The following is a 20476-nucleotide window of genomic DNA, read 5'->3' as shown; positions in this document are numbered from 1 at the left end:
GGCAGACTAACATGGGTGACACTGTTGTGGGTGTTTGCTACAGGCCACCTGATCAGGAAGAGAAAGTAGATGAGGCTTTCTACAGACAGCTGGAATTAGCCTCAAGGTCACAGGCCCTAGTTCTCATGGGGGACTTTAACCACCCTGATATCTGCTGGAGGAACAACACAGCAAGACACAAGCAATCCAGGAGATTCCTGGAGAGCATTGCGTTCCAGCTCTCACAGCCTTTCCTCATATGACTCACCTGGACAAGGCCATGAGCAACCTGCTTAGCCATGATGTTGGCCCTGCTGTGAGCTGGGCTTGGACTGGAGACCCCCAGAGTGCCTCCAGCCTGAGCCTGGCTTTGATTGTATACATATATCTATATTGTCTATATCTGTATCTATATCATAATGTATAAGCCAGGTTGCATCCAGCTGGCACCTGCACCCTACAGTCCATACATGCCCTCTAAAAGATCCAAATGTTAAAATGGCAATGATGGGATATCTCAAAAGCAGCAAATCCTGGTCTCTGTAAACCAGATCTTGTTCCTCTGGCTTTGGCTGCAGGAATGTTTTACAGCTCAGGGCTATGGAAACCCACCATCTATTTTCAGCGGGGAAGTATCCCCCATCTGCAGCTGCCTTTTAAAAATTAAATTCCACAAAACTCTGGCCCAGATCTTTACAGACATTACAGCTCTTGAATCCATGGAAGCTGAGGAGCTGGGCACCAGCTCTTTTTAGAAATGGGCTAAATTCCTAGAAATTGCATTAAACATAGCATGTTTGTATCATCTCCAAGAGGCTTGCAGACAACTTTTTTTGATCTTGGTGATCCCAAGTAACAGCAACAAAATGCTCCATGTAGACATGGTCATAACAAGACGTTCACTTTGCAGTCCAGCATAGGGGCAGATGCAGCCCTGGTGTGGACAGAGGCATTGAGAATGGGTTCCTTCCCCCAGTAAGCATGTCACTGGGACATGTTCACTGGACACAGTAGACAGTGGAGGAGCAGGCACAGGCCTTCAGCTGGGAAGAGGCATATGCTATTGGCCACAGCTTCTCACCACGTGCCATGACCTGGTCTCTCATGCTTCAAGGACCCTGCTAATGCAGATGTAGTTAAGTCAGTGGAGAGGAATCAATGACCACCTGTACATGTGCATCAAGACATCTTGGCTGAGCAACACTGAAAGAGCAGGTGTTGGGTACCTAAAAACTTACAGGCCAAGCGTGCAGGCAGGTACGATCGGCTGCTCTTTGTGAAAACCTTTTCTCTGTTTGGAAGGAGTTACTGTTCCAGAGAGGACAAGATCAGGTAGCCTTGCAGCAAGATGATTCCTGTCCTGAGCAAAACCATAATTGCCTCAATAGTTTGGAAATCCAGGGTCCTTTAGGGGCAAGGGAGAAGTGTCATGAGAGCACACAGCATTCCCAAATGGCATATTCATTTGGATTACTGCCCAATGAATAAAAATTCTTCCCACCAAACAGTCCTTAGGTGACTACATGGGTGTGGATCCTTGTTCCACATGAGGCCTAGAGCTGAACATTTTCTCCCCTAGGGCTGACTCTTTCAACTGCAATTGGCGTCATTAGTGCTATCTGCTCTCAGTATCTCCCCTCCCTTGGGAAGGGAGATATTTCTGCCACTACTGGGACAAAAGATAAGTAGGTCTGCCCATTTTGGGGGCTGTAGATTCTTTAAGCATGTCTTTTTTGAAGAGTCCTATGGCTTCCTATAACACTTTGTTTCTAAAAGGTCTGATCCTTTATTCATTTCACAGCACTTTTACCTCACCCCAGCAATCTGCAGTGAGGGTAAGATGCCAGGAATGGGTAGAAAACAGACAGTTGGTTCCTCGCCCACAGGACCCTGACCCAATGTCAGATAGATGACCTTGGGAAGAGAGGATATGTCACAACTTCAAGCCTATCCAAGGCCTCCTGGAAAATTCTTCATGGCATGCTTCACCTCGCTACACAGTCCATCCTATAGGGGCTGTTGTAGACTTACAGATCTCCTCAGCCGTTCAGCACCAAACAGCATTTCCAGACAGGCCTGAAAGTGATCGCAGCTCTGACCAAGAGCACTTGCACCGCAGAGGCTCCCTGATATCAGAAGGTTGTGTCGGGTCTGCCCTGGTGCTGGTGGCATCAAGGCAATGGCACTGACACTGCACCGCATGTCCTTCTGCTGATTTCTTGGGAGAGCTGTGTGTGGATGCACACGGCAGCTCAAAGAAGCAAGAACGGGCTTCAAAGATAACTAACAGCAGTCTGCAGGGAACGGCAACTTGGCTTTCTCAAATGCATTTGATTTAGGACCATATGACATTTGTGATGCAAAAATTTCATTGTATGGCATTAATGGAGCAAATGTTAGGTGAATCACATCAGGCTAAGCCACAGGTCTCAAAAGGTTTCTGTTGACAGGAGATGTCAAGGTAGAGTTGTTTCTACCAACCCCCTCTGCCACCACCTATGGTTCTGCTGTTTGGCCAGTCATGTAAAATCTTTCCTGGAAAAACATACAGCTGATGCAAGCCTTTGGTGGAACAGTAACTAACAAGAAAGAATTGCTGCTAGACAGATGTCTAAAGGTAGTTAAATGTTAAGAGATCAACAAAATGCATCTAATGTAACTGAACATAGTATGTAAAAGCAGTGACTGCACTAGATGCAGAGCAGGATGCCAGGGGTCAGCCCTGCTGAAATAAGCAAAGTGATATTTGATGGGTAGAAGTTAATACAATTGTGAATTAAAAGGCTTTGAGCATTTATGGCCTGATCTTTCCTTTTGACAAGGAAGACAATAATGCAGTCACCTGAGAGCTGAAATGCTTTAATTTAATTGAAGTCTTTGGGCGTTAGCTGTAGCTTGTGACATATAGGAGATAAGACACAGCAATCACCCCTGTCTGAGAACAAGGAGATAGGGGTTGTAATTGATGTATCTGCCAGTTAATCAAAAATTATGTCCATCCAGGCAAAGGCACAGGAAATCAGCCAGACAAGTCTCCTCTGCTGCCATCCTTTTGGATACAAACAGTGGCCTCTGAAATATTACCACTGGTTACCCGCCTTGCGTGGGAAAGTCAGTATTTTTGTCTCACTGCTCACATCTAGAAAATGAGATATCACTCTAGAGAGTCTAAACTGCCCAGTGTCTGGAGCCTGATGGGCTCACCCCAAAAGGTACATGTCCATGAACAGAGAGGGTTCGAGTCCTCTGGGATCCACACTGAGACAAAACAGAGAAAAAGAAGCTTGGTAAAGATTAGTGAAGATGTGACCCCAACCTGTCCTCCCCCTCCAGTACATCTTCACTAGCCAGGTTCCCATCAATGCAAGTTTAACTGATAAAAGGAGGACATTGACAACTAAGCAAAGACATAATTTCTTACTAAAGTCTTATGACAGGATTTGCAGTTACTTTCAATTATTGAATTTTAGTTAACATTTTTCTTCATTTGTCCACTGCAGGTAATTATTCTTCTCTTACTCAATGAGTAACAAATACTACAAAGGAAATATGAATATTTTTTTCCTATTTCTACTCTGTCTTAACAAAACAAGTAGTTTTTGTTTAAATCATCTTAGTCTGGAAGGAAGCTATAGGAAAGAGCATTTTGATGAACTGTCATGAAATTGGGAATGAAGGGAAAAAATCAGTCTTTGAGAGTCATCATGACTCACTCAAGTTTGATCAGGATTCTGGCCTTAAAATCTCTGAATCTGTGATTTCTTCATTATCAGATATTTTGAGATCTAAAAATAACCAAAGCTGTAAGACTGCTGAAAGGATGGGGTCAGAGGCATCTCCACTTACTTATCTGTCATTTGTGGTATTCAAGTCGTCTTCTGATATAAGAAATCTCTACCACAGTTAAAGTATCATTACTCTTTGGCTTGGAATGCTCCTATTTATCAGCTTGTCAAAGGAAAAAGGCAGAGTTACGGTCAGAGATATCTCATTTTCTGTTTTCTGCATGTCCCACACTTTTGAATTAATCTTTATTTGTATTTTCAGTGGTTTGGCTCTCTTCCATTCAAAATTGAATAGGGAGGGAGGGGAGGAGGCAGATTTTAGTGTGTTTTAACACAAACCTATCTTTGTTTGAAGGAATAGAAAATAAGAGTGTTTAAATAATACAATCACAGCAGCGTTGGTTGGAAGAACCTTGAGGGGTCCCTAATCCAACTCCTGCTCGCAGCAGGAATCACCAGCACTGGGCAGGGTGGCTGTGGCTTGGCCCAGCTGAGCCCTGAAACCCCCCAGGATGGAGATTCACCACCTCCCTGGTGACCTGTCACAGGGCTGCTCCCCCTCCAGGGGAAGAAGTGTTTCTTCACATCCAACCTGAACCCCCAAGCTGCAATCTGTGGCCACTGCCCCTCATTATGTTGCCTGTCACTGCCAAGAAGGGTTTGGCCCTGTCTGTCCCCTCTGAATGACTGCATGACAGAATTCGGCCAGTGGGTTGTTACAAATGTATACACACCTGAACATCTCCACTGGAGGCCATCTACAGACATCAGTGGCAAAGGCATAAAAAGGAGAGGAAGGGAAGGAAAACTTCCTTTAATGGCATGGTCATGTTTACGTCCTGTACAAGTATCTGCATGCCTGTGAGTATATGGCAGGAGACAGGACAGAGGCTTTCAGGAAACAAATGATTTCATATGTGGTGTCACCTTCATACATTGTGCAGATTACTGCAAATTCACAGGCCACTGGAAGGTACACAGGAGGGTCTAAGGATAACAGACTGGGAAATACCACTAAACACGGTGGCTGTTGTGCTCTGCAGTAAGTCCAGCTTTTAGGAAGGGCTACTGTTCTCACATGTTTTAAGAAAAGATATATTGAAGTTTATCAACTTCTCTTGCTAAAACATCCCCTCTCCCCAAATATCTTATTAACCCCTATTCTTTGAAATCAAACTGGGATATTACAGTTATCTTCACCGAGGCACTGGACTCTTTATAACCTGCTGGCTAACTGCAGTTACGGGATTTTATTCCTGAGCCTGTTCCTGTGATACTGCCAGCCAATCCTTAGACACTGCCATCTTAGGATATTCTTGCTGCAAAGTCGCCTGGCTGCTGTTTAATTTCTAGGACAGCTTAATGTAGCAGCAAGTGTCCTCTGTGTAAAATGTGAGCTCTCTCCTCTGAGAAATCACAGCGGAGAGGCAGAGCAGGCCAGGGCTCCACTTGGCTTGGTGAAGATGAGGAAAAGCAGCAGTACAGGTGAAGAGCAGCCAGTCTGGAGAGATCCCCTAAAATCACAGCCTTCCCCTGCAGGGAAAGGACTGACTTCTTCCCCTCATCCTTCATTGCACACTGAGACAAACTCCAGGCAGAGCTTGGATGCAGGGAGATGGATGGGATGGGTCCCCAGAAACCACCACCATGGGTCACGCAGATGACAGCAGCGGTGGCCATTATAGCAGCAATGGCCGATCTGATTGCCACAGCAGCACCTTCTAGAGAAATTGATCACCCAGTGGGAAACCCAGCCATGATACACCTGAAGAACAACTCTCCCAGCTGGGCCACTGGCCACAGAAGCCTGTGGGACTTTGCCAAGTATTCACTGATCCAAGGAAACCCTCTTGTGTAGCTCATCATTACAGCAGAACTGTTATTTCTTTGAGAACCAACTCCTGCAGGCTGCCAAGGCCTGGACAGTAGCTGAGGAGCAAATATAAAAAAATGTGGCTTGGTTGCTTCTGTTTGCTGTCTACAGCAGGATAAGCCAGGAGATAGTTCATTGATTAAGCTTTTCCAACACTGCAACATAAAGTAGTATTTCAGCTTGGACTTTGCTTGCTTTTGAGCTCACACTAAATCAAGCCAGTACTAAATTCCTCACCAGATTAGACGTATTCCATAACCACATGGCTTTTCTTGGTCACCTTGATCCTTGCAAGATATATGCTCAGGTGTCTTTGTAAAAGATGTGAGCACATACATACCCACCAATCTTTCCTGTTCCTAAACAACATGCAGTGAATGAAACCAAAGGATTTGGAGTGGATTGTTACAGACACATTGATAACAGTTTTAAACATGAGCACTTTAGGGAAAGAACAAAAAGTCACTAAAACCAGATGGTATCATGAAATATCCTTCAAAGATAGTTTTAAATCTTACTTAAGCTTTAAAGTTTTTAGCGTCACTTAAAATACTGTATTAGAAATGGTCATATAAAGCAGTAAACTACCCCATTCAGTTGCTGAGAATACTGGATGTCAGATTTTTGTGAAATGCAGGGTCTTAAGAAACAGTCTGAACTGTACCTGTTTAATGGATACATGGCTAAAATTTTATCTGTTGAGAATGATGTTTTGTTATTTCCAGTGCTGTGGTACAGAGAGGTACCTAAACAGCTAAACTCGGTACATGCAGTTAAAGAGGAAGGGCAAATTAAAGTCAAATTTAGAATCAATAAATGATTTCTTGGTTAATTTCTGACCAGTTTCAAAAAGGACACCACAGAAATGCAGTTTAGTAGCTTGTAAATACTTGACTAGTAGTATTTTCAACACAATTACACTTGCTTTTTATTTTTTTAGGACTTCAAATCAAATTCATTGTTCATTCACACACATGCGTATTTATATACGTCCCTGGACACATCATTTTATTTCTACAGCTGTTCTGCCAAAATCAAGTATATAGCTGTCTAGAACTCACCTCACTTTCATACCAGCTGTTAACATTAAATGACTTTCTACAGTGGTGGTAATGGAATTCTAAGCCTGAAATTTCAGCACAGTTTTCTTATTAACACACTGCCATGTACTATGATCAGACACAGAAAAATTGTTTTCTATACTTTTTCTTTGCATTTGCCAATCACTAAAGCAGCTAAATCATCTTCTGCATTTGCTGCCACTATCCTGATTCTTCAGTCACCAGGCTGCTCCTTGGTCAGGGGACCCTGCATCAATGGAGAGGAATGATGCACTAGAGACTTTCCTTACCTGTCAAATATTGAACTATTTTAAGTGCATTTATTTTCTTGGCCAGCATGCTTTACTGTGTTAAACTCATTTTACAGCCCAGATGCAAAAGTCTGTTCTAGAGATCACTTCAGGATAGCAGCCCTATTGCTAAGAGAGTTCTAGAAACATGTACATGTCCTCCTTCAACTTCTTTTCATTCTTTTATGCATGCAGCTGGGCTAATGCTGCTTGGACTGCATCCAAGGTAGGTACCATGTTTCAATGATACATCATTTCCACTAGTATCATCAAGCTCTTGAAATGAGCTCTTGGAGCATATTTTGCACTCAAAGCCTGTCTTACTCCATTAGCAGTAAATGTAGCATGGAAGAAATAAAGAGAAGGAAAAGTTACCCACAGCACAATAGAGAGTACCTCCAGTATGCAAACAGCTGGATACTACCAGCTAAAACAGCTGGGTGGTAGAGAACTACTAACCCTCACTTAAATGTTGTCCATGCCTGGAGGCACAGCTAGACCTTAAGCAGGTCGTTCAACTTCAGAAACATAGCAAGGTGTGCCCCATGACTGATTCACCATAGTCACAACAATAAACATGACCACTCCTGATCTGCATTGGAAGAAATGACCATGTGTATCTATGACAGCTCTGGGATCAATTATGTATGCTCTTTCTGTCACTTCCAGGATTTCAAATAAACAGTGAAAGAGTATACTCTGTAGCTCCAAGGGTTTTGTGCTGATTCAAGTCAGGCTGTTCTCCTTGACATCATTTTCATAGGCTGTAAAAGCAGCAGCAGATCCAGCAAGACTGCTGGAGCTCAGTGGTTCTGACAACCAAGGCACAGATGCAAGTGCCAAAGGCTGGACCTAACCATCAGTATTTCTCATGTGGACTTAGACTTCTTTGCTGTAACTACTAGAGTCAGAACTCCTGCTGATGTCAATGAGAGCTCTGGGCAAAGATCAAGGACTGAGCATTTACTGGTCAGTAAAAGGATGTAAACATTTGAAGAGGCAGCTAGGGAGTGAATGGCGTTTTTTAAGAAGCATCCAGTATCCCTCACAGCTTGTAACGCTTGCTGAAGTTAGTGAGTGCCATGGGTAAGAAGAAAGGTTTCTTTCCAGCAAAGTAACCACTCATACTGCAAATTGTGGAAAATTCAATTCAATTCCATCCCAGTAATTATTGCAATACCTCAATAAATCTTCCTTTATTTATTTTTGCAAAACAGAAACCAGTGATGTTAACACTGAACTAGAATTCAATCTAACATAGTAAAATTCATCATAAATCTAGACTATGTACAGCAGATGACTTTGAAATTGCTATAAATGAGACTTTATAGCCTCCACAAGGCTCATGGCAGAATCTATACAGCCATCAAAGTTGGAATGAGTAAATCCATCACCCCCACAAATTAGGAGAGGTTGAGTATGAAGAGTCATTTGTCCTGGACAATTGGGTACAGCCTTTGTAACCTGAAAAAGAAAAGCATATAGGAAGAAGAAAAAGTAAGTATTTACCTGAATTTCATGCCAGAACGAGCTGTGTCACTGACAAACATGCCTTCACATGAAGAACCCTCCAACCTAGATCTTAGGTTCTAGCATTAATGATCAAAGTACTATAGTCAACTATTTATCATCTGAGTTTAAATAATTGGAATAAAGCTTTCCTGCATGTGGAAAGTTAGAAACTTTATAGCCCCACCCAGGTCTTATTTCCAGTCAGTTTCTGCAGAAATGAAGAAAGTCCACGGAGAGGTGAGGCTTATAGAACTCTAGGCCAGAGGTTTGAAGATATATGATCTCTGATTGGCAAAGGTGGGCTTGCATAAACCCCTAGATATTTAACTGTTCAATGAGATGCAGCATTGAATATTCAAGAGGGCAATGAAAAAAAAAAAGCCTCTAATACAGTTAACACTTCAGGCTTCCAAAGATATTTGCGATAGCAGAAACACTGACTTGATGTCAGTGATACTAGGCAACATCACAGAAACTTTGAAAGCTCAGCAGGCAGGTGCTCAGTTTCCGTTACATATAGGCTACAGTGAATAGCCTCTTAAGTGCCATATCATAAGTACACAAATGCTTTTTCCCTCACTCTGCTAGTTCTGAGGTCCTCCCTTGGCAGGTGCAGTTCATGTCTAGTGATGCAACACAAGAGACAGTGAAGGAAAATGATTTCTTTGGTTTCACAATCCCCCCACCATGAAATGTGTCAAAAAATTAGGAGTTTTATGTAATAAACTCTGTGAAACGGGACATGAAAATATACTAAATACCAAGAAAGCTATTGCAGCAAAGAAATAATTGCACCTCTTTCAAAAATCTTTGATGGTTACCTCAGACTTACTAAGCCATTTATTCCACTCTTGGTCAAGATCTTGACCCACAAACCTCATGACCTGAACTGTTGTTAGCACACACAGAATCAATACACTAAGTAAACAGAAATTCTAAGGCATTCAGCTACCCTGTTTCCATAGGTGTTGGCTTTATCTGCTTTCTCTCAGGTTGAACTGAAGCCTTGTTGACCTTCATCATCTGAGACTACAGCTGTGGGAAAGCATGTAAATGTTTATAAAACACTTCAATGAATGATGACAGAAGAACTGTAGAAAGACAAAGATATTTAATCCAAACAAACTAAGTCCTCTGTCTCCAAACTCATAAAAGTGGGCAGAGGAACCATGCACCAACACTACTGTGCTGGAAATCAGGCCAAGGGATGGATCATAAGCAGTTGGGCTAGTTCTTGTGGTTCTACAAGAGCCACCACTGATGAACACAGCAACAGAGAAAAGCCACTGGATTTTCATTTTAGTCCTGGGTGCTCTCTTCATTTATGATCACTGTGATGCCATGACTTCTGTACACATAAGGGACAGCAGGTCAGCACTATTGAACCTTAGAGGACCCAACAGAGACTTGCACGTCCTGGCTCTGTATCCCTTTTCCTTCTATATTCACCCTCTGTTGGCTTTTCTGACAGCTAGTGGATGGGATGGCACCAGTAGAAGAAGGAAAGAGAAACTGCCATTTCTGAGAGAGCCTGCAACATGATCAGTTTGATCAGGTGATCATCTTGAATGGAGAAGTGAGGCAGACTTCAGGGGAATAACTGTCATGATGACTTGCCCATGCCCCACACTGCTGTGCAATGCATACCCTTGGTACAATCCACCGTCTCCAGCTCTAACACTCTGGCCTCCTTTTCTATTTGACTAGCAGAACAGTCTTCTGGACACTGCAAGAGATACAATCAATACTCTCTATCTGTAAATAGCATGTGGACAAGGTCTGATTAAGGCTGCTTTGATAAATATTTGATTTCAATCTCAAAATATGCACTGCATTCATTTTAAATATAATTTTCTTGGCTGCTGCCATGCCATTATTTGGCATTTTCAAGTACAGATCAGCTGCAAAACATCTACATTTATGTTACTGGCTATATTTTATGTTACCAGCATGTTAGCATCTTCTTTAAAGGAGACAATCATCTGAAATGAATTTGTAGCAAGTCATGATCCATTCTCTGTTGTTTACTGAATGGAACAGTCTAGCAATTTACTGTAAAACATGCCAGAGATCTTGTTTCTCTGACTCATTTTAGGTCAGCAGTTAATTTCTTCCTATATTTTTCTAACAGATCGAGGTCAGTAGGCATAAAAAATGAAGAAAGGTTTAGCAGAATAAATGCCCTTCATTCCTGAGTACCTTATGCTTATTCTTTGTTCTCTGTACAAGAGTTTCTGATTTGTCATACTGATCACAAGAGCAATACTTTCACATCTGAGCCTGCAACATTCCACCTGTGTGGCAGTATTGTGTGTACAATATAGCAAAGGCCTTCATTCTACATACAGTGACTGGTGAAAGGCATTATCCTGTTCCTCCTTCCTGTCCTTTTAAAACTGTGGTCCAAAATACAGTCCAAATTACCTTCAGCTATATGGCACAGCCTGTTGGATCTCCATCCTTGGAAGATTTCAGGACTCAGCTAGACAAAGGCATGGTTGAGCTCATCTAGCGCTGGCAATAGCTCTGCTTTGAGCAAGTGGTTGGACTAGAGATCTGAAGAGGTCCCTTTCCACCAACATTTCTATGATTCTGTGTTTTCCCATTCTCCCTTCCCCACATATAAATTGACTGTCAAAGGGACATGATAGGATGGGAAGCTGCTGACTCTGAATGCTAATAGTATCTTATCATAATTAAAGCAGGGGATACAGAACTGCAGCTGTGCTGCTAAGTAGTGTCAATAGAAGTTTGGAAGTCCTAATCCCTCATCCACCATGGATAATTGTAATGTCTGCATTTTAATCCCAGGATTGTGTTTGGCCGTATGAAGGATGTTGCAGCCAGATTTAATTAACAAGCAGGATAAATCCTGTCTAAAGGAGCCAGAGGAAAGATGCATCCATCTTATCATTTCCCTTTGCTTCTGTGGCAACAGCTTATTGTAATTGAAAGTAAAGATGGCTTTAAGGGAAGATGGAGCTCTGTCCCAGATATTTAATTTAGCTAGTGATTATTTTATAGGATGCCCACCTGGCAAAAGAGATCTCTTTATTGAGATAACTGATCTGACCTACACCAATTTACTTGCAACCTAAGACATATCCACATTCATTCACTGAGTTAAAGACTGGTGATAATTCTTCCTGTGACACAGCTATAAAACACAAGCAACCGCTGAAATCAGTTATTTTATTTAGCAGCAGCATGGTAGATAGCAGGCAATGCAGAGAAGGACTGTCCACTGAATGACAGGAGAAGGAAGTGGGAAGAGCTGCAAATGGTACAGTGGTTTGGTGTTTGAGAAAATAACAGAGCATCATCCAGTAGTATTATGCATGAATGTAATTTTTCAATAGGGGAAATAGGACAAATCCCTAATGATTTAGAGAGATTACAAATTTGAAACAATTATGGAAAATAAAGGTCATTCCTACAGTCACTGTTCCAACTACCTTTAAAAGACACAGCAATAGGTGTAAGTCTACAATAAACCTTATCTGGCCATCAAGAAAAACGGATTTTGCTAGGATTCAAAAACCACAACTGTTTGGTAGACTGCAATTGCAACTTTTTTATTCAGTAGTAAAAAATTAATTTCCTTTCTTGTCTTTTCCTTTATCCATGTTTTCATGGTGAAATAAATCAGAATAGCCCATGCTTATATGTCACTTTTATCACTGTGCTAAAATTATGAATAGTGCAAGGAAAGGGCATATTAATGCTAGTAGCAATATACAAAGTAGCCAAATTTTATGATAGAGCTCTGTAGTAGCAGCAGCATCAAGGATGCATTAATTTTGTTAAAAAATATTTCTCACTTTGTTTTGGGAGTTGGTTAACCAAGTATCTGCCTGTTGGGGATTGATCAAATTCTTCTGCTCCACACAACCTGCACCTCTCATGCTCACTTGCAGTTTGAAGCAGAAAGGTAACAGACAATACAGAAAAGAATAGAAGTTAGTATCAGAAAAGGAAGAATTAGTGACAATTCTACACGGAGATATTGTTACTAACAAAAAAACCCAGAACTGATAGAGAGGAATATATAAAACATACCATCATTTTAATTTTTGAGGCATCTAAAACATAGGTTCAGATAATTTTTATATGACAACCAATTACAAATCTTATGCACTGGAAGTGATTTGCAAGCTATCAATACCTAATTCATGGTAAAATAAACTTTGTGCTAACAAGACCAGGTTCTTAAATTGGATGCAGATCAACGGGTATGAGCAAACTTTACAACCAGCCATCTACATTAACTTTTCCAGACTTCATAAAAGGAAAAAATTTTAAGGGGACTGCTTTAAGTAAATATTTTGCATCAGCTTCCACATTCAATTTCACCAGTGTAATTCAGTTTAAGAGGCTTTGGGTAAACATGTAGCTATACTCCAGTACTTTAGGAAATTGCCAACAATTTCCTTAGATTTTTAAGAGAAGTCTGTAAAATATACACATTTTGCTATTATTACCCTTAGGTAGTTTACTTTAAAATATTTTTCACGTAACATACTGTTAAATTGAACTTGGCCAAATCAAATAATAACAATTAGTATGTCTGAACCCAAGCACTCTGCTACTCTGTGGTAGGGTGGGAATTTTGCTAATAATATCACATACTTTCGGATGCAGAAGAGACAGATTGAGTCATATTTTTAAATACCAACAAAAATCCCACTGAAGTATGTGGGATTTACTTCCTTCCTGTACACTGCTGCTGTTCCTACTTATAAGGGGCACTGCATAACTTACCGCTGAGCCAGGTCCACTATGTAAAAAGATTACTAGAAATGACCTTGCTGTACTTGGCCAGGTTTGGATGTTGCTCATGGCTACATAGAGGAATGTATTACAGATATTGAACAACTATCCCCTTCCTTCTTTTTCTCTGAGGATGAAGACCACTGGGTTGTATGATGTCCTGTTTCTTGTGAGACACTCTAAATCTGTACCATGGCATTATCCAGGCAGCACCTCTCAGCTGACTGATCCCATTATGGATTACCTGAGAGTATCTCCATTTCTGACATTTGATGCTGGCTGGTTTAGGCAGAGATGGCACAATGCTTTCCAGGTGATTGAGAATTAACTGCTGCACCTCTGCAGGATCTGAGTCCAGGTGATCGTGCCCAAATGTCACACTTGTGTGAACTACAACTGATGGTCCAATTTCAGGAGACTCTGAAATAAAGAAGAGAAATGCCTTTGAAAGATTGCTCGTTAATATTTGCCTTCCCTGGATGCCGACATTTAGCCTATAAGTCAATAAGAAGAAAAGTGCAGGTATCTGCAGCACCACCCTGTTCTTCCAGCTGGAAACAACACAAAGAATAACAACACAAGCTGTTTCAGAGAAGCCCAATGAAGAAATCCAGGCTTTTTAGAAAATTTGTGATGGATTTCCTGTTGCAATAACCCTAGATCCATATACATCTCCTACAAAACCCTCAAGGCCTTCTGATTTCCCATAACAAGCAGCTGGCAAATGCAGTATAGCCTGTGAATATACTGACTGACTGCCTGTACGTGCAGACTGGCCAGCAGGCAATAGAGAGCACATGCCTGTTGAGCATAAGTACTCTTCCCGTCAGACCCAGTTTCCACAAAATTAGTAGGAACCACAGCTTGTTGGAAGCAAACTCTTCCTTTCCCTGACAGGGCTGAAATCAGCAAGAAGGTTTAAAAGGCATCAGGGTGGCAATGAAGAGACAGAGGGACAGGAGGACAGACAGATGTCCAGACAGAGAGTATGACTGCAAGCTCTTAGGAATGCAATGGCTGGCGTATGTGGCAAGTTCTTGCCACAAAAGGGATCTGCTCGTTCACAATGCTGGTAAGAGCTGAGCAGAGAAAAGCCATTCTGTTTTGTGGGGGATTTTGTTACTTCACACTCAGGTGTTGCTCTGAGTTGGAAAATTCTCCCTTTTCCCCCCAGATATTTGCATGGTCTCTACAAGAAGGAGGGCAGGTCTGGGTTCAGAAGAGCCTACCCCAGAAGCCCCAGGATCACTGCCTCTGACGCAGCTCAACCAGGCAGCTGCCAAGGATTTGGGAGAAGGAGCTGGCAGGGAAGCTGGCCGATCCCTAGCAGAAACCTGCTTGGCAAACAAAGTGCTACTGGAATCCTGCCCACATTCCACCCAAATGTCACTGTAACTCCACCATCTCTGCACAGTGTTGTGATTTTGGCAAACTGGCAAAACAGAACAACAGAAAGAGAAACAAATAAAACTGTTTTGTAGGGTTTTTTTCCAGACAGGTCTACATATAAAAATAATTAGTGCCCCTATAATCACAGGGAAGTCAGAGAGGCACAGACACAGTTGCCAAACCACAAGATCTTGCCTGGATTGCACTTGTGGAGGTGAGGCTTTCCAAAGGCTATGAATGCATTCAGGAGACTTGTTATCACTGGGAACAGTAAATGGGAACCTTTTCGCAAGTTGGGCTGAAACTCACCCAGCCATGAATTAAGTCCAAGGTACTGGATGAGGCACATTTTCTTTATTTTCTCATTTTTAAACCTGGTTTAAAATTTCTGGAAAAGCAGCACTGTTCTGTTCTGAAAACACAACGGTGTGGCACAGCATCTTAGCACACAGATGAGAAAATGTGTGTGGTGTTAGCAGATCCTCCAAATGCTGCTGCTTCAGTGCCCCCTTTTTCGCTCCACTTCCCATCAGCCAGCAGCAATCACACAACTCATTTTTCACTGGGAGACTTCAAATTTGCCTACGATTAAGCTCTGCTATGGAGCCAATGTATAAACAATTCAAAACCAGTTGGTACAGTACCGTTTCTTGCGCGTGACCCCACTAATGTTCATGAGGGCAGATCCTGGCAAAATGCAAAGACAGCAGATTTACCGTTGCTTGCAGGGATTGATCACGAAGGGCTAGGAGCTCTTGTTACAGTTATAGACATTTGAAGTCCTTCTGAACACAGCAGCAAATGCCAAATATAAAATAAACAAAGAGCATTCACAGAGACCACAGGTCTGACACACACAAGCCACCACACCAATGACGGCAAAACTCTGAAAGTGTGAGTGAACCACCGCCTCTTTCTGAACTGCAGAAGGAGTGCAGATATCACGGCTGTGCAAACTCAGCTGACCTGCTGCTGGGGTTTGGGGAGCTAGAGCATTGCAGCTGATTTGCTTAACTACCTATATAAGAATACAATTTATGTTCTTCCTCCCCTGTGCATTTAAAACACATGTTGCAAGCCTTACAGCTGTGATTTCCTCCCCACCTCTTTCACTTTCTTACAACATACCACTCTCATTCTTATGTACAGCGGTCCCTCATTATGCTCTGTTGTTATGTGCTCTCCTCTGGCTCCATCTCTTCCTTCTGCCCTTCCTCCCCAGGYTCAGGTCTGCAGCAGGTCACAGGAGTGGGGATCAGGGAACAACTGCTGTTAGCAAGTGAGGACAGTGATGCTGAAAGGTCATTAGGAAATGAGAGAAAGGGAAATGACTGGTTGTGGCTAGATGCTCTGGCTGCGCAGAGGAACGGTGCCGTGGGACTGATTAGCACCCAGAGACCAAGATGTTACAGCGGGTGCAAACAGCACCACCATGAGCTGCATGTGTTGCAGTGCCCAGCAGGAAGCATGGAGCTCTTCTGCCACTCAACACAATGAAGGTCTCACAAAAAGTTTCCCATGCACATTCATCATAGATGCTTGTAGATTTAGGGGCATGGAGGAAGCAATCTTTCATGAACAACAATGAAGCAAATGAAATACAGAGTTGTCATATTATCTCAGGCACCCTTAACAGAACAATTTCTGCAACACAGAGATACAAGAGACCTGAACATGAAATGACCACAAAATAAAAATTTTCATTGTAGTAAAGGACAAAAAAAGAAGAGTGTTATATTACTGTGAAAATCATGTGCTTACTCCGTAATTTTGATTGGTCACATATTTGCCATCCAACAGCATTTACATACTTGAAATGCTAGAATAAAACCAATATTTCACTTTTGTGGAGAGGAGAAGGGAAGCAGAAGCAAAGGTAGGTTAGCTTGATAATTCAGTACTTCTTCTTGCCCCGCACAAGTGGATTCAATTTTAGTTTTGCAGCTCTAGCAACCTGCAGGAAATGGATGCGTGTTTGTCTACATACAAGTTTTGGGGAAAGTTAACCTTTTATACACTTCTGTCATAGGGCAAAATATGTGCAAGTGAACACAAGTCAAAACAGAATTTGCCCCTTAAAAATAAACTAAGTCACAGTACAAGAAGAGGCATTTCACATACTGTAATCCCAGCTGACTTGGAAACAGTTCAGTTTCATGTTGGTTGTCACCTTTCAGCCTTAGTCTTTCCTACTACGGTCCCTTTATCTTCCCTTTCTGTGTATCTCCTTTACAAGTCCCAATGGCATAGAGACAACCTCCAGCACTGTGGGCAGAGGAGGAATGTGACAGGAGTCATGGCTACAGCTGGATGGAGCAGTGTGGCTTCCTGTAGTCCAAGAAACTCTTTGACATTTTAAAAATCTGCCTAGATGGAGCCAGACTTTTCTCAGAGTGAAAGACAAGAGGCAATGGGCACAAGCTGCAACACACGAAATCCCTTCCCCGTGCGAATGGTGCATCCCTGGGACAGGGCCCTGAGCGATGAGGAATCTCCATCCTTGGGGATTGCCCAGATGTGCATGGACACAGCCCTGAGCAACTATGCTGTAGCTGCAACATTGGCCCTGCAGTGAGCTGGGGTCAGACTGGAGACCCCCAGGGTACCTCCAGCCTGAATTCTTCTACGACTGCATGGTTCTATTCTGTATTGGAACAAAATTAAAATCCTTTAAATCTTTCCAGCAATAAAATAAAATAAAATAAAAATAACACAAGGGCATGAGGACCAGGACAGCCGACAACCAGTTGTCACAAAATTTGCTTAGAAAATGGGATTTTCAGGTTCAGTAATTTCCCTGTGCCAAGCCACTATGAGGTCCAGCACATCCTTGTGTGGGTCTTTCCGGTTGGGTCTGTTCAGCTTTGAATGAGCAGGATGCATTTGCTGGAGCAAGGACATGACCTGGGTTCTGCTGCATTTCAGCTGAGTGCCTGAACTCACCAAGCTAGTAGTTAAATTAAGTGATTCCCTCTTGTTCCACTAACCAGAAATTCCCTCCTTTGGAACTGGAAAATCTTTTCTGACAAAATCTTTGTTTGAACTAGCACATTCCTAGAAAAATATTTTAGTTCCAACAAATGAACATTTTCTGACCAAAAAATCCACAAAGAAAGAACTAGCTGAACCCTTTCTGACCAGCTCTGGCCATTATGTAACAAGCTTGATAGAAATCTTTCCCTCTGTTGTGTTGGTGAAGGACTCCTCCAGCTGGACAACTCCTTTGAGAAGATGAATTCCAGGTTCCAAAAGGCAACCAAAATTTCTTTCTCTGATAAGTTTTCTGTCCTGGACTGATCACTTCAGAATGAACTACTGAGGTTCAACAGGAACAAATCTTAGCACTCGCAACAGGGATGAAAGTGATGGCTTTAATTTCTATTGCAAGGATTCTTTCACCTCAGTCTCTTTCCTTGGTGGGCCAGTTCAGCCAACCCTTACTCTCAGGAACTGGGAAAATGTGGCAAAAAGGGTGGGGAGATGTTTCCTGATTGTGATCAGGAATGCACCCTGACAGGCAGTGGCCACAGAAGCCACATCATGGTGCTGCCTTTTTTTGAAAGCTCTTGTCTTCCCTCTGAGGCACTTCTAAGAGTAAAAGGTGACTTACTTAACTCCTTCTGTGAGGCTTGCAAGGTATGTTTTCAGCAGGTATTAGAGCTCTTTCCCTGGGGTATTTCCTAAAGGGTCCAGAAGCTTTGAGTTTGTTCCTACTGTAGTCTGAAGTGCTGATTTTGCTTTCTGATGCCATCTGTATCATGGGCCTGAAAGTAAGCCTCTACCACCAGGGATGGACAGGTCCAAGGTGTCCACCTGACATAGATTCAGGATGGGAGCAAGGACMACCCTTGTCTAGAAGCAGGGACTCAGCCAAAGAAGACACCTTCTTCCCTGAGCTCTGATGAACAGGAGACCTTGAATTGGGTCTGGGTCTCAAACAGCCAGGGTTAGACTCACCATGTTGAGATTCCTCTCTGCTAACCCCAAGCCTGATTTCATATGCTAGACATACCTGTTTTCAATGCTGGAAAAACACTGGGGAACACTATTCAGTCTCTGATTCCTATTTTAGGGGGGAAAAAATGATTTTCCAAGTCTGACTTCTCTACATAGAAATGGTCATGGATAGAAGCCTGAGTAGGGAAGCCTCTTAGGTACCTTGGGATTTATTATAGTGTACATGGCATTTTGGCAAATTCTTGCACATATACTTGGTAAAAAGGCTCATTAAAAGATGTCTAAGCATTTTAATAAAATAAATATTCATTGCTTGCTGTGACTTGTTATAGCCAATGATTCTTGGACAGGGTCTGCTTCTTTCAAACCTCTCATCTCTTCCATAGCATGTGCAAAACAAGTTTCAGGACAGGCAGTTCGTTGAGTTTTTAATTCCTCTTTCAAACTACTCATAGCTTGGAGAGCTTCCAGAGGCCACTGAGTCACAGCCTTCCAGTATTGAAATATGCAGACTGCAAGGATCAAGTTTAGCCTCAAGCCCTTTTCTTTCTTCTACAAAAATACTGGCTAACAGAAGAGTTTAAAATAGATTTTTCCCTGAAAGCAAAGGGGGAATCTCAGCCTTGATACCTTACAGCTCTTGCACTGGGTATGAATGACTGTTCTGTTGTCACAGGAGTAAAACTGGCTTTTTCTTTCCAAAGCGTTTATATCAGGCTGCAACAGCTAATTTAAAAACCAGGGCTACTGGCAGAGTTTCTCATGAGATTTTCATTTTCTTTATTTGTGGCAAGATGCAAGCAGTCTAGGGCCATGTTAACAGATGACAAAGTAGCACAGGAGATGTAGCAGGCCAGGGAACTCTCTGCGATTTGAGGGGTAATGATCTGAAGGCGAATGGAAGCAACATAAAAGCTTTCATCTGCTCCCAGTTCTTCTCCCCCCTCTCATCCCATCTGCATGGCAATTAATCCGATCAGTTGATGTGGTGGAAGGCATAGGATGCTGGGTATATCAGAGCTAGAACGAGACTGCAGAGTTGGCTGTAGCTTATACCTACTTAATTAGTGAGCAGCCGCTTTGCCAGTACTGGCAGGGTTCTTAGCATCCATGGTTGCTGAGGGATCCTAAGAGCAGCAAGCTTATGCCTGGCTCTCTTTTATCCTTCCAGTGCATGCTATGCCACCGCAGTAGCAAAGTCAGCTGAATGGAATGTGTGCCTACCCCTCATCCGCTCCAGTCTGGCTCTGTTAACTAATACTAGGAGGAAAGTGGATTTTTGCAGAGATTCTGTTGAGGCAGCCATCAGGAAGTGCAGTGCAGGACCTAACAGCTTGCTGGTAACATCTCATGTGGCTGTGGCTGTTTGGTCGGCTGGATTTGCGCCATAAATTCAGACTCTCCTGTTCCCTACGGATTATGGAAGTTGGAATACAAAAACTACCAGTTTCTTTTGCTTTAGTGTTAGTTTTCTCTGTTTTAGTGTTAATTTCTTTTGCTTTATTGCGTTGCACAAGACTGACACAGGCAAATAGTGGATAAAAATGGAAGAACATGAGGTTAAATACATTCCATTCAAGATTCATCTTACTTCCGTGTAAACAGAAAAGAACTGTGTGATCTTTAGCATATTACCTCATCGGCCCAGTGTCCTGTCTCCAACAGTAAAGTTGGAGAATGGTGAGCAGCAGTACTTCCTTGCCCAGCCCAGCAGTAGCAGCTGGGGCTGTGCAGAGCCTGCAAATTCTGGAGCTGCTGGTTGGTGGTGATGGGAAAAAGGGCAGTACCAGGCTCCGGTGTGGGACCTAGATTTAATAAGGCTACCATTCGTGGGATGTCTTGGCTACCACTGCTATCAAC

The 20476-nt window shown here is 42.5% G+C and overlaps 1 protein-coding gene across 1 annotated transcript in view; it reads right to left on the bottom strand.

The window, feature by feature from the left end:
- Positions 1 to 8178: 8178 nt before the first annotated feature.
- Positions 8179 to 20476, bottom strand: part of RNLS (renalase, FAD dependent amine oxidase) — an 89176-nt gene continuing 76878 nt past the window's right edge. The window contains exons 5-6 of the mRNA XM_026081081.1: positions 13515 to 13690; positions 8179 to 8452 (exon numbers count right to left, since the gene is read on the bottom strand). Of these exons, the coding sequence (XP_025936866.1) occupies positions 8300 to 8452; positions 13515 to 13690 (329 nt within the window). The 3' untranslated portion in view covers positions 8179 to 8299. The remainder of the gene's footprint in view (positions 8453 to 13514; positions 13691 to 20476) is intronic.

Source organism: Apteryx rowi, unplaced genomic scaffold (assembly GCF_003343035.1).
Source record: "Apteryx rowi isolate R43461 unplaced genomic scaffold, aptRow1 scaffold_116, whole genome shotgun sequence".
Lineage (NCBI taxonomy): Eukaryota > Metazoa > Chordata > Aves > Apterygiformes > Apterygidae > Apteryx > Apteryx rowi.
This window is presented reverse-complemented; position numbering and strand designations above follow the sequence as displayed.